The following is a 15,287-nucleotide window of genomic DNA, read 5'->3' as shown; positions in this document are numbered from 1 at the left end:
GTGATTAAAAAGAAAATCCTAGATCAAGAAAAGTGGTTGTCTCTCAGCATGTCCAAATTTTACTGTGTAGCCAGCCCAGAAGAATATTTATTTTAGCTCTAGCTTTTAAGATATAAAATATCTTAAACTACTTCAAAAAACAATTTAAGGTAGCCAACCATTAAAATGTCAGTTGAAACTATTCTTTTATTAGTGGCTGATACTCTGGTTCCAATAATTGCCACTAGTTTCAGTAAGATGAAGGCCTATTTAGACCAAGGAAAATTCTGAATCCTATAATTGTAAGCTATAGAGGGGGCACTGACACAAATTTAATTTTTCCAGGCTATCATTTGATGGCAAAGATTTTTCTGAATTATAGAAAACCAGAGTTGAAGGGTTATTTGGTTCAAATGCTTGGCTTAGCGTAACATTCAAGAACTTGCCCAAGTGTTCTTTGTTAAATTCTTCTGTAAATTCTCCTTCACATTTTATCAGAAGCTAGTCTTGAACAAATTTCTCAGCTGTAAAGTATGTCAACAGTTAATGTCTCTGCTGTTCTATCTTGAGATACTTTCCTTCTTGGAAAGAAAGAAAGAGTGAAATTTCATGGATCAAATACGGTTTAAATTCTGTTATAATTACAGTAATGATCATAAAAATATTTCTTGTAACAAAAGATGTTCAAATATAAGGCAATTCCTAATTACTGGAGACACACTCTACAATGTAAAATCTTTACTTTACCAAAAAGACCCTACAAAAAACCACACAAAAAACCACAACTGGATTAATCTTATAAACAGTGCAGAAAATGGGCATAATTTATAACATTGCCATAGGAACAGAGTGCTAAGACCTGGTGATGACGTACATCATCGGATTCCCTGATTAGTTCAGTATCTTCTACTTGTACTACTGCATCAGCACCGCAGGGGATTGGAGCACCTGTTGTAACCCGCATGACTTGTCCTGGCATTACTGTCTGAGTTGGCTGAAAATACAAACATGTAAGAAAGAAATGATTTACTTTTCTGTTGCAAAGGAAAAGTCTACAGGAGAGGTAATATTTTAAGCAACAAACCATAAAAGGAAAATCTTATACTCTTACTAATTTTGGTCCAATGTAATATAAAAACTATCCACAAACAGGTGCATTTATACCAAAGGGACTTGAACTTGATTTAAGGTAATGACCATTAGATAGATGTCTTTCTTGGTGCACTGTTTTCCTTTTGAAGAACTGTCATTAACGTTTGTCACTATTGTGTCCCACTCAAATATGAATTTTCTCAATACCTATATGTAAAGTGATTTGAGTGTCTTTAAGGAAGAAGAAATGTCATGCGATGTGATTTTATAAAAGACAATTATGAAAAACTAGAACGTTGGTCCTTTAAGTTCTGATGTTTAAGAAATGTAGTTCTTTATTAACTAAACTTTTGATTTAATAAAGGCAAATCAGAAAAATCATTTTAATTATTTCCCTTGAAAAATCTTTCTAAAACATATTAGTTCATTTTTCAATAATGAAAGTCTAGAACATGAAATCAAGTAATTCAAAAATGATTCCAGTATTTATGATTTGGGTTAAACATTATATCCAAGATTTTCATTATCTGAGCTCTCAAACCGATGTTACAGGAGATTGGACCCGCCTTGCAACCTTCTCTCAGCATAGAGGAAAGCATACTTCTGTAAGATCCATTTGATAGGTTTGATTTGGCCTCATAGGCCAATGATTCAGGTCAGAGTTGGGAACAGGAATGCTTCAAATTTCCTCTAAAAGAAGATTCTGAGATATTATTTATTTCCTGATAAAGAGAGATCTTTCTAAAGATATATGTTTTTAAGTATTTAAAATCTTAAGTCACAACAATGCAGATAGACTTAACATTACTGAAATGTATGCTTAAAAATGGTTATGATGGTACATTTTATGTTATATATTTCTACCACATTAAAAAAATTTAGGGAATGATTAAGGAAAAATACCTTAATCCAATCCAAAAATATTGGATGTACAAAGTAAAACAAGAAATTTATTTATCTTAACAGCCTTAGAAATCTTCTTTCAATAATATTGCAGCGGGATGCCTGGGTGGCTCAGTGGTTGAGCCCCTGCCTTTGCCCTGGATCCTGGAGACCTGGGATCGAGTCCCACATCAGGCTCTCTGCATGGAGCCTGCTTCTCCCTCTGCCTGCATCTCTGCCTCTCTCTCTGTCTCTCATGAATGAATATATAAAATCTTTTAAAAAAAGAAAACTTTAAAAAATAATATTGCTGCAAACAACACCACCAATAGCTAAAATTATCAAATCCTTCAATTTATGCTAGGTACAGTGTTTAATGCATTGTTATATTCTAGAATATAAGCCTTACAAAGACAGTTATTTATTTTTTGTTTGCCCCTCAAGATCTTCATTTTCTATCCTGTGCTGTGGGCCACAAGGCTGACCTCTATACACTATTTCAACCAGGTTCATTTTCTATCTTCATTTTCTATCCTGTGCTGTGGGCCACAAGGCTGACCTCTATACACTATTTCAACCAGGTTCCCATAACTCTGGCTTCTGATTAGGTTCAGCCAATGGAAGTGGTCAAGAGATTACAGGATAGGAGGAAGGGAAACTGCTGGGCTGCAGTTTGGGGATGGCTCTATCATCTTTACTATTGAGGGCCACAGCTCCTATTGGGTAGTCCTATCCCATAGCTATGAACCTTCCCCAGGTCCAGGTACCACTCTTTCTCTTTGCCCTGTCAGACCCAGAGGTGGTTGGTAATGGAGTGTCACTGTTGTTAGCACCTGGGTGCTTAACATTCCTTTGTTAGTTTCCCTTAAAACTCTATTTCTTGGATATAGTCTGTTTAATCACCCCTTTACCAGAAATATACATTGCTCTATCATCCAAAGCCTAGAAAGTGTCTAGCACAAAGGTGGTGATGAGTAAATATTTATAGAATGAATGAATGAACATTAATGATCTCAGTAGCTGACAACTACATGCATGGAGTATTCCATACTTCTTGGCTTGAAACGCCAATGTTCTCCCTGCTCTTCTCCCACAGCTAATCTCCCACAGAGATTCTTGGGATTAGCTCTGGCCTTGAGCTATATATCTTATAGTCTCTTCTTCTGCTATTTGAATAAAAGACATTCCAGGCTTTTTGGAATGGTTACATTTTTATGTGATTTTCTACCACCATGCTGCCTAAGATTTCATATGAAAAGTTTAGGGCCCAAGCATTAAAATTTAAAAAAAGTTCAGTCTAGGTATTATTCATTGTCTGGGACATCTTACCATACATGACCATTTTGCAGTGCAGTGATTTTTGATGAAAAGTATTAAAGTTTTTATAGATGTATTTTTTTAGCAGAAGTACTAACACTAAAACTATCTTCAGAGCCTATGGAACAAACATATTTAATTTAGGCCTAAACAGGTTCTTCTTTTGTTGAAAGTGCCTTTTGGCTCAGGCAGGAAGTGAATCTTAAAGTGAATTTCAGGGCAGTTGCTTCTTAGGCTGAAGTGTGTGAGCCTGGAGCCCTGCCTCAATTTAATGAGGTTTAATGTACCATACTCTGTAAATTTACTTTAAGTTTTATCGTGGTTGTACATGTAATCTTCTCTACTTCTTGGCTTAGACCAACTCTTGAGAAGTGTTTATGTGTGATTATTAAATATAAAATTTGACTCCTCTCTAAGATTAGTAAATCTGTATGACAGGTGAAGACTTCCTACCAGCTCACTTATATGAGATCCAATGTAAAAGATATCATTGGATTTATATTTATATATCCACTTAGAGTAAACACATAAACCTCAATTGAATGGAATCGTTGAAAAACTCTAGGAATACATGAAGTATTTCCTTTAGATTGTTAAGAGTAACAACTCTTTAAGAGTAACTCCTTATTTTTTATTTTTATTGACATACCTTATATGTTTTAATATAAAGTAAAAATGGTTAAAATATTGATTTTTTTCCTTAATAGAAATTGTGTTGGGTTTTTTTGAGATTTGCCCAATGACAGCACTTTATAATCATGTAATTATTTTCTTTGACAGTGTCCAGTGCTAATCAATAGGATCAGTGAGTGATTTAAAGTCAAGTTTTTTGGTACACCAAAAAATTATTTTGAAATCAACTTGTAAAAAACTTAAAGTCTCAGTGAATGCAATGGCACCTAATTCTCAAGTGTATGTACTTTCAAGAAGTGAGCATTTTGGCTCTTGTAAGATCTCTGAAATTGCTATAAAGTCTGTATAATACCTTAGTTATACATAAAGGATATCATAGATAACTTAAAGAGAAACCCCATTTTTAAAAATAGTTTTCATCTTTTTTTCCCCATTGAACTTACAAGAAGTTAGCAACTTTTATGGTTCATGAATTTTTTGTGTTCCTAGTTTTCTAGTACAGTTGGAAGTCTTAACTAGTAAGTAAAGTTTAAGACCATAAGGTACTTATTAATCTGTTACCTATCTACTATTTGTACTAGGCTTTGACTACCACAAACTATTTGCAGTTTCCTAAACATTCCACGCAATTTTTAAAAACACCTCTGTGTCTTGATTTATACTGTTCTCTTGGCCTGAAATGTCCTTTTCTCATTTCTGTTTTTGTAAAATCCTCTCCTGGTCCAGTTCCAATGTTATTTTCTTAATCCTTCTAGGATGAAATGCTCAACCTCCCTATTGTGCTCCACAGTACATGACTGATAGCATTAGTTTAACACTTATTATATTTAGTTATTTATATTGTCTCCTCCACTAGATGTAAACTCCTTAAGAGTAGAAATCATATCTTTTTTTTTTTTTTTTTTAGAAATCATATCTTAACCTGTTTTATCTTCCCTAGAAGCCAACACAGTGCCTGGCACACATGGTAGGTATGTTTGATAATAAGACTCAATTGAAGATCAGAGACCTAGAATAATTGGTACTCTGTGGCTTTGCTATACAAATGGATGCTTCAGACATCCAACACTGGCTGAAATACATATCAAGAAGTCAAATAAATTATGAGATCATAATACAAGTCATTTATAAAAATGGCCTAGCTGGTTCTTTTTGTCAGGAAAACAGTCATGGAGACTAAACCAGCCTGTGTACAGCATCTAATTACTATAGTGCCAGGCTTGGCTTCAGAGATCTATACACAGTTCTCTTCAATGCTTGGATGTAGGGATGAGGTAGCTGGAGTCACCACCGCAAGCACCATTATTCTATATACTTCCTCAAATTCTCCATATTTTCAGTACACATGGGAGTACATACTAAGCCAAGGAAGAAAAGGCATGGGACATAGCTTTTGCTCAAACCTCCACACTCATTCACTCACTCATTCATTCATTCATTCATTCATTCATTCATTCATTCCCTCCTTTATTTTTATATAATGCTTATGAATGCTTGGTGGTAGCAAAAGAAAAAAGTATCTTGGTCTTCTTCTAGTTCTATTTAATAAGGTAGGCGCTCTTTTAACCAAGCTTCAAAATTCACTGGATTAATGCATGTTTTATATTTCCTCTCAAACATAATGTTGCTTCAACACTGCTTAAGTTTGAGGCTGTTAGACACTTGTATAATAATTTTCCACTTGTTTCCAATTAAATGGCCAATTACTAGTGTCAAAAGCATTAAATAAGAGGACTTCTACTGTACTTCCATTATGGCCCATTAGTGCTTCATTTCTTAATAGAAATATATGTACACCTGTTCACTGGCTAGCTTCCCAGTGAGAAAACCTTATCTAAGTGATTAGCTAGAGAGGTTAAAAAATTTGCTTCTTCTAATTTTCCCTGTTTGTAACACAAGTTGGAGAAAAGTCTGAGATCACCTAGAAACTATAGTTCTACTGAGAATATTAATGTTTATACAGGAAGAAAGAATCATCTAATCACAGGACTGGAAAATTCTTGTGGGGCATGTCTGTGAGCTATACCAAAAATACCATGTTATATATTAATAGACGCAGATTTCTTTCAGTTAAAAAATAATTCTGTTGGTTCTTTCTCATAAGAACCATCCTTTAATCTCTTTGATAACCTGTCTAATCCATCTCTAAGATTTTCATTGCAATGATGGTAGAAGCTTAGAATTCGATGCTAGAAGTCCATGACGCTGAAATCTTCAGGGCCTTTCAGGCCTAAGTATCTCACCTGTTCACCAGCTTGGGATTCCCCAATGATGAAACGATCTCCTGGGCCATCGGCAGCTGTGAGGTGAACAGAATCAAGAACAAACATCAAAATGGACCTATAGCAAGGAATAAGGATCTAGTATTGGAATTCTAAAATTTGACTCAAATCATCAGATAAGGCTTCAGGAAAGTGCAATATTTTTCTAATCTTCTAGACCAGACAATGGTATAGTTACTACTAGTTTGATCTTTGTACCCATCATTCACATGTACCAGTAAAAGTGGTCCTAATTGTGCCCTTTCTTGGTGTTGCTGGAGATTGTCTTCCTGTTGCTTCATAATTTCCATACTTGTAATTTTAATTTTTTTTAAGATATATTTATTTTAGAGAGAGAGAGAGTGAAAGAGAGAAAGCATGTGTGAGTCAGGGGAGAGGCAGAGGGAGAAAATTTTCAAGCAGACTTGCTGCTGAGCAGGGAGGCCAGTGTGGGCTGATCCCACAATCCATGAGATTACAACTCATAAGATCATAACCTGAACTGAAACCAAGAGTTGGAAGCTCAACTGACTGATCCACCTGGGAACCACATATACTTGTACTTTTTAAATAAAATTATTTCTTCTAGCCTCCTCCTAAATAAATATACCACCTTTTCTATGGGTATGTATGTGTGATGCATGTATATTGTGGATATATCTTATCTATACAGATAAAGTACTGTTGATATTCATATTTTTCCATTTTTCTATAAATTTCAAACTATTCATACTATTCTTATTTATCGCCCAGTCTGATTTTCAGAATAACCCAGTTGAGTAGAAAAAAAACATATCTTCTTTTTTTCATTTCACATTTGAAGAAAATGAGTTACAGAATGAAGGAACTTAGGTTGACAAGTTCTGGTTAGTGGCAGAGCTAGGACTAAAATACAGTTCCTTAATTCCCAATACAGTATTTAAAAAAAAAAGGGGGTCAAAATGCTATTTCTAAATCATAATAACGCAGTTCTGCATTACAATTTCCACTATTTATTTTTATTTTTAGAGATGTTATTTATTTATTCATGAGAGACACAGGGAGAGGGAGAGGGAGAGAGAGAGAGAGAGAGAGAGAGAGAGAGAGGCAGAGACACAGGCAGAGGGAGAAGCAGGCTCCATGTAGGGAGCCTGATGTGGGACTCGATCCCAGGTCTCCAGGATCAGGCCCTGGGCTGAAGGTGGTACTAAAATGCTGAGCCACCTGGGCTGCCCGCCACGATTTATTTTTAAATCAAAAGAAACACTTTCAGAATTGAGATGGAAAAACATCCATTTTTTTTTCTATATATAGTATAGTAAAATTATATTATTGGATGAAAAAATATTCCTGGAGAGAAATGTATTCAAAAGCTTTTTTCAACTATGATGTGGATTTAGATCTATGCTACTGGCAAGGCAGTGCCTATCTAATGTGTTTTATGATCATGACCATTACTTCCATGTCATCTGCATACAGCAAGGATTTGTGGATTCATACACTGAAAAATTAACATTTTCTATATTAATATTTAAATTATATTTGCAATCATGCTGATAAATAATAAAAAAGTATTTCTCTCTTAAAAAAGACATATGAGGGACGCCTGGGTGGCTCAGCGGTTGGACACCAGCCTTCGGCTCAGGGTGTGACCCGGGATCCAAGATGGAATCCCGTGTAGGGCTCCCTGTGGGGAGCCCGCTTCTCCCTCTGCCTATGTCTCTGCCTCTCTCTCTCTGTGTCTCTCATGAATAAATAAATATTAAAAAAAAAAAGACATACGAGATTCACTTTTAATTTTTATGAATTTTTCAAAAAAGATTTTTCTTTATTTGGGAGAGAAAAAGAGCATACGTGCTTGTACATATGAGCAGAGTGGGAGGTGGCAGGGAGGAGCAGAAGGAGCAGGACTAGCTGACTGCGCTGAGCACAGAGCCCAATGCTGGGCTCAATCCCAGGACCCTGAGATCATAACTTGAGCCGAAATCCAGAGTTGGATGCTCAAATGACTGAGCCACCCAGGCTTCCCAAAATTCATTAAAAAAAAAAAAAATGTGACTACAAAGTGGTGTTTTTCTAAAGGCTTATAGGTAATATTGTTTATAAGGAGTCCCTTTTTTGCATAGATGGTTTTAGTTAACCTGATGTAGAAAGGAACAAAAATTAAGTTTTTTTCTATGTACTAGATGTTGTATCTTGTGCTTTAGAGACATTATTTTAGTTAATAAAGTCTTAAGCTTTTTTGTGTTTTTTGAAATCCTATTATATTTTCAGTGCTTACTTGAAAAACAAGAATAGTTTTCCTGAAAAAAAAAAAAAAGAATAGTTTTCCTGTAATGCTCTTCTTATTAAGCTGCTTTTGTGTGTGCATGTGTGTTTAAAGATTTTATTTATTTGAGAAAGAAAGAATGTGAGAAAGAGAGAGAGCATGAGTAGAGGGAAGGGCAGAAGGAGAAGCTGACTCCTCGCCAAGCAGGGAGCCTAACGCAGAACTTGATCCCAGGACCCCAGGATCATGACTTGAGCTGAAAGCAGACACTTAATGAACTGAGCCACCCATGTGCCCCCCATTTTGTGTTTAAAAATTTTTCTTTTAAAGTGAACAATTTAAAATAGACATAAGACAGACATAGAATCATTGCTTCCACAATTATCAACTTTACCAATCTTATTTTATCTATCCTCTCATTTATTTTTATAGTATCTTAAAGTGAATTTTGATTTTCTAACTGTATAAAGTTAAAACGTCAATTATCTTTCAGAATTTCACACTATGTCTTAAGTATGAATAAAGTTATGTTAAATGATTTTTTCTACTAGAAGCATTACCAGCTTGCCATCTCTTACAAGCAACCTAGACATTTCTCTTTTACCTCTTGCATAAGAGGAAATTAGCAGGATTTTTAAAGTAAAACAAGGCTGAATCTGAACCCTGGTTCTGCCTATTAATAGCCTCAGGACCTACAGCAAAATTTTTTTCATTTTTTAAAAATTTAAAATTAAATTAGTCATACATCATTAGTTTAAGATATAGAGTTCAGTAATTCATCAATTGCATGTAACACCCAGTGCTCATCACATCACATGCTCTCCTTAATGCTCATCACCAATTACTCCATCCCCCTACCTACTTCCCTTCCAGTATCCCTCAGTTTGTTTCCTATAGTTAAGAGTCTCTTATGGTTTGCCTCCCTCTCTCTTTTCATCTTATTTTTTCCTCCTTTCCCCTACGTTCATCTATTTTGTTTCTTAAATTCCACACATGAATGAAAACATATGGTATTTGTCTTTTTCTGACTGATTTATTTCACTTGGCATTATACTCTCTAGCTCCACCCATGTTGTTGAAAGTGACAAGATTTCATTCTTCTTGATGGCTGAGTAATATTTGAGTGTGTGTGTGTGTGTGTGTGTGTATAACTTTTTGAGGAACCTCCATACTGTTTTCCAGAGTGGGCTGTACCAACTTGCATTCCCACTAACAGTGTAAGAGGGTTCCCTTTTCTCCCCATCCTCACCAATATTTGTTGTTTCCTGACTTGTTAATTTTAGCCATTCTGACTGGTGTGAGGAGGTATCTCATTGTGGTTATAACTTGTATTTCTCTGATGCCAGGTGATATGGAGCATTTTTTCATGTGTTTATTGGCCATTTGTGTGTCTTCTTTGGAGAAATGTCTGTTCATGTCTTCTGCCCATTTACTCACTGGATTATTCGGTTTTGGGTGTTGAGTTTGAAGAGTTCCTTATAGACTTTGGATACTAACCCTTTATCTGATGAGGTATTTGCAAATATCTCCCATTCTGCAGGCTGCCTTTTAGTTTTCTTGTTTCCTTTGCTGTGCAAGCTTTTTACCCTGATGAAGTCCCAATAGTTCATTTTTGCTTTTGTTTCTCTTGCCTCAGCAAATTATTAAGCCTTTCTCTGAACTTCTGTTTTCTTGTTGATAAAATTTGGGATAATAATTCTTTAAAACTAGCATCTTTTAAAGCTTTTTGTTCCTTTCATTCACTCACTAAATTTCTATCCAGTCTATGTCCTAAGTGTCATATTAGGTGCTGGGACAGAGTGGAGTAAAACCAGACATGGTTTCTATTCTAATGCAGTGCCAATTTGCTGCAATGTTTTTCAAACACTGGACCAAATATGGTGGTGGGCTATAAAGTAAACTTGTAAACAATTTTTAAAAAAGGTTTTATTTATTTATTCATGAGAGACACAGAGAGAGCGAGGTAGAGACACAGGCAGAGGGAGAAGCAGGCTCCACGCAGAGAGCCCGATGTGGGACTCGATTCCAGGTCTCCAGGATCACGCCTTGGGCTGAAGGCGGCTCTAAACTGCTGAGTCACCCGGGATGCCGGTAAACAAATTTTAAAATGAGAATGAATAGAAATACATTTCAGCATACATGGTAAGGATGAATATTGTTTCATTAAACTTATTTTTGTTTCTATATGTGTGCAAATGTACATTTATATATTGTATATGTTACTTATGTGTGTGTATAATGTATTTAATATGTCTCTTCTTATGGGTGCAGTTAAAGCCATTGATGTAGTGGAGGAGATATTAATCAAATAATCACATTAATAAATACATAAACGCAGATTAAGGAAACCATTCTAAAAGAAAGGAATATAGTTTTATGAAAGCATATAATTAAAGTGCCTGAACTATACTGGAGGGTCAGGGAAAGCCACCGGGATAAAAATATTTCTGGTTTGGATATGAAGGATGAATAAAAGGTAAGTAGGCAGAAGGGGTATGTGAGTGCGAGAGAGATAAGAGAGGGAGGGACAGGGGGAGAAGGATAACTAGGAAGTGGAAATGCTCCATCTAAAGATCTTCACCTATGTGCAAAGGCCTCTAGTTCATATCCTCCTTGTATCTTATGCCCTAGCCACTCTCAATTTCTAGAACTGTAGCTCCTTGAGAGTACCAAGATGACTAATATTCCAGCTCCATAATATACACTACTTCTAGTGCTTGGAGTGTCCTTTTCTTATCTGTGCCTTCTGATTAAAGACTTCTTAGCTTTTAAGACTCAGCTCAAGTGTCATCTTTTTTATGAAGTCATATCTGACTCCTCTTCCCCCAAGAGTCAGCTACTTTCTCTTTTGTTTCCCCAGTGTATTCCCAAAATAATTCTAATTTTGGTTTCCTAATTATTTGCAATTATTTGCTTATTTGTCTCAGAGGAATCTGTAGCATTTGCTGCATAATAGGTAGTCAATTAAATTTCAATATGTGAAGTATTAAAAATGTTCAATAAATGAATGAGCATGGCTCCTAAGAATCTACTTAGAAGGATGTATGCATAAATGAAAAATAAATAATGTTTTTAAACACAAAATACTGTATTTCGAATGCCTTCCATCCCTTTCTTGCTGGTCCATGCAAATAGTTTTCAAATATGAGTCAACATTGACTATCCTTAGAATTTTTAGAAAGACTGCTTTGGTTAATTTTATATAATAACTTAGATTATGTTGCCATTCTGTCTAGCATAGTTCCTAGCTCATCACTGATTTTCAATAAATATTTGTTAAAAGATTAAAGAAATGAATTTGGCACTTCCATACTTAGGTGGGAAGTTTGTAGACTGATTTGTACATATTAGTACTGTGTTTTCTAAACTTTCTTGAATAATTTCAAAAATGTGTATGTTTAATTTCTACAGCTAGATTATGAACTCCTCAAAGATAGAGAACACTTTATTTCTTTTTTTGAAACCCTCTGCTCTTCAACCTTCTGGTCTCCTGTTTCCCCACACATGCAAATACACCTTCACTCAAAATGCCTTATATCAGTATTCTGCACAAATGCTCCAAATAAATGTCTCTGAATAATGAGTGGCCGGAGATCATTTGGAGGCAAGTCTGCTATGGAGTGTCAAGAAGGCCAATATCTGTAAGAGTCCTTAAGTGATTCTAAGGAGCAGAGAAGGTGCACTGACTGGAGAGAGAATATGTGTTCACTTACACTAATGTTCTTCACCTCGCCCTGAAAATTTCTATCTGGGAAACATGTCTCTATATTGCTAGCTAAAGAAGGCTCAATCAAACCACATTATAGAAGGTTCTTCGTAGCAAGAGAGAAGTTTTTTTTTATTATTATTATTTCCTTTGTAACAGTACTTCTCAACCCTTAATGTGTGTACAAATTACCTAGGGATCTTGTTAAAATACAGATTCTGATTCAGTAGGTCTGGGATAGGGCTTGAGGTTCTATATTTATTTCCAACAAGCTGATGCTAATGGTGTTGGTTCATGAATTACCCTTTTTGAGGAGTAGAGTGCTCTAAGATTGAATTGAATATAGACAAATTCGAGCTTAAAGAAAGAGTAAGGAGTAAAAAAAATTAGTGAACTACAACAGAAATCCTGATTTTATGTTATCACCAAGGCTCACTATTGAGAAGAAGCAGAAGCGGAGGTATGTTGGAATATGAATCTAACGCTTGGAAAAGAAATAAACTAAGTAAGCCACAGTATGCAATTGGAAAAGATGGATGGATTCAAGGATTACTGTAGAGGCTTAGAACCCCCACTCTCCATATTTAGAAATTTCTCTTAATAAGTGTTTTTTTTCCTTTTTTGTAACTGTAGAATTTAATTTGAAGGAAGTGATAAAGCTAAAATGAACCAAATTACATAATGCAGCAAATGCATTATTTAACTTATTCATAATGCTTAATGCTAGACCCTGAAGGTGCTCCCACTTCTACCTTCTTTTTTTTTTTAATGTCCAGAAAACACTTTAGTCATCTTCACCTGTTTAAAGATTATATCATTTTTAAATGGATACCATTAGATAACTATTCATTGTGGCAGTGTGTAGAAAATGATCTTCCCTGAGCCCTTTGCCATAGAATTATCCTTCATTTTCTAGTCATATGGGAAACTCTCTGTAAGCCTCCTGAAACAAACACTTTATAGCTACATTTATTTTCAATAATAAAGACTTTCAACATTTCCATGGTAAGACTGAATAAACTGAGGCTATAGAGATAGCATAACTTTCAGAGGCCCTAAGAAGTATTTTTGACAGAAGAAACAGGAAGAGGGATTAAGAATTGATTATGGAACGAAACTGTCTAAGGATGGATGATAGGCAACAGAATAATAGTATTTGTGTGTATACTAAAATTAAGATTATAGAAAGTGTTGGATGGGGGCAAGAGAAGGTGATAAGACTAGTGCAACAAGATTAATACTTGCTGCAATTATATTGAGGATAAAATCAGGAGAGTTGTTTGGAATTTTAAATCTGTGGCTTTTTCTTATGGAAAGCAGGAAATTAAGAGTAGGACAGATGAGTAAGTATTTTATATTCTTTACCATCATCTTCCAGTAAAAAAATGCCCATTTATTGTTAGTATTGGGAAAAGAGGTTCTATTTCCTTAAATACAGTATTTTAGGCTTTCTGGAATTGATCAAGATTAATTAATCCAAATATCTCTCTGTTCACTTGAGTAATATTCCCAAATCATAAGGCCCTCTTCTTCATCCAGAGTGACCTATAGTGGAAGGCAATAGTTTATCAAATGGAAAACTAGCCGTTACCAGGGATTTAGATGGAAGAAATAGAAACCCTAGAACATGGCTTTTGTGAAAGAACAAAAGCTCTAAATCAGAGATTATACTGAATTTTAGTATGTACTTTAACCCACTGAAAGGGAAGTACAACAAAATGTTAATAGTGGCTAGGCAGTAAAATAATGGGTAATTTTAAAATGTTCTTTTTAATTTTCTGTATTTTCTGTATTTTCATAAGTATGTATTTCAATCAGAATGTAAAAAAGAAAAATTTAAAATTTACCCAAGTGGCAAGGATTTGTCTTACATCCTTCCAGAATTGCTTGTTATATATGGTTCTCAAAATAATTAGTGGCTTTTTCAGATGTTTCCCTCTTTCTAAATCATCCCTGTAAAATAAATTCTGAAAGGATACGCCTTTTGAATTGAAAAGTTTCAAGAAAGCTGAACTTGGGATGTGAAGTGAAGTACTTTTGCCTTTATTAACATCTCCAAAGAAATTCCAAAGAAACTGTGAGACAAAGCTCTACAGCAAGGTGGAAATGCATCAGTGCATTTCTTAATCAGTGTGAAGGGAGAAATAACTCTTCAAAAATATTAATAAAAATATAGTATTGATCTTAATTGGTAACATGCTACTTTCATTTTCTTTTACCTTTCAAATTCATTCTGGGAGAGGTTGATTTTTAAGACTTTAGCCTGTCACTTTGCCCAGCTGCCAGTACCAAAAATAAATCTCTACCTTCCTCTTTTACAAAACAAAACAAACAAGCCACACACTCCATCCTGAATGCAGCTTTAGGTTTATTAGGTTATAGGTCTTCCTATTATATCATCATCGCTTGATTCCTGCCTTCTTTAAACTCTATTCTTTCTTGCCTTCTTTTTTTTTTTTTAAGCTGTTCCTATTTCTTATTTGCTTAGTTACTTTTTACTGTCTTGATTTTTTCAACCCACATACCTTAAAGCAAGTGATCCTCCAACTGGTTTGGAGTTTTATGCCACATGTTTCTGAAGGATACTGGCTAATGCTTAGTGATCCCAGAGCAAGTTAGCAACCTCTTTACACCTACAGGGTTAGCAATGTTCACAGGTGCCACTGGTTATTACTGGAAGGCCTAAGGCAAAGGCAGAGGAGAAGAAAAAAGGGACAATAAGGGGAGTGGGGGAAAGGAATGGGAGTAAAGGAAGACAGGGGTGGAGAGAAGAAGGTACACAAAGTAGAGTGGTAGAGAGCCACAACAGCACAAGGATATTCTTTACCAAACACTGCCTGTGGGTGGTGTTCTAACACTGACGAGACTAGGATCATGCCTCTGCTCACAGATGGCTTTTGCTACCTTAATTATGATGTTGGTATATATACAAGGGCATAGCAAACATTCCCACTTTTGAGATATAACCATATCAAAATGGTTATCTGTTATGCATTATGTCTCTGTTATATATTCTGTATCTTAAGATACAGCAACACTAGCAACACTTCACAGGAAAAGAATAATATGAAAGAGCTACATAATAGTCTGTTGAATGTCTCATATTGTGAGATGTTAGATGTTTTTTATTTGTGTGTGTGTGAAATAACTAAAAATACCACTACTTCAA

The 15,287-nt window shown here is 35.2% G+C and overlaps 1 protein-coding gene across 36 annotated transcripts in view; it reads right to left on the bottom strand.

Annotated features, from left to right (window-relative positions):
- The window catches only part of GPHN (gephyrin), a 620,367-nt gene that overhangs the window by 73,366 nt on the left and 531,714 nt on the right, over positions 1 to 15,287 (bottom strand). For 21 of the 36 annotated variants that reach the window (XM_026008409.2, XM_026008412.2, XM_072761740.1 and 18 more), the window contains 2 exons: positions 6,147 to 6,202; positions 854 to 973 (listed from right to left, as the gene is read on the bottom strand). In XM_026008409.2, coding sequence (XP_025864194.1) covers positions 854 to 973; positions 6,147 to 6,202 — 176 coding nt within the window. Of the gene's footprint in view, positions 1 to 838; positions 974 to 6,146; positions 6,203 to 15,287 lie in introns of all 36 variants that reach the window. The other 15 variants (XM_072761754.1, XM_072761744.1, XM_072761752.1 and 12 more) reach the window with 1 other exon arrangement.

This window comes from Vulpes vulpes, chromosome 6 (assembly GCF_048418805.1).
Source record: "Vulpes vulpes isolate BD-2025 chromosome 6, VulVul3, whole genome shotgun sequence".
NCBI classification, from domain to species: domain Eukaryota; kingdom Metazoa; phylum Chordata; class Mammalia; order Carnivora; family Canidae; genus Vulpes; species Vulpes vulpes.
This window is presented reverse-complemented; position numbering and strand designations above follow the sequence as displayed.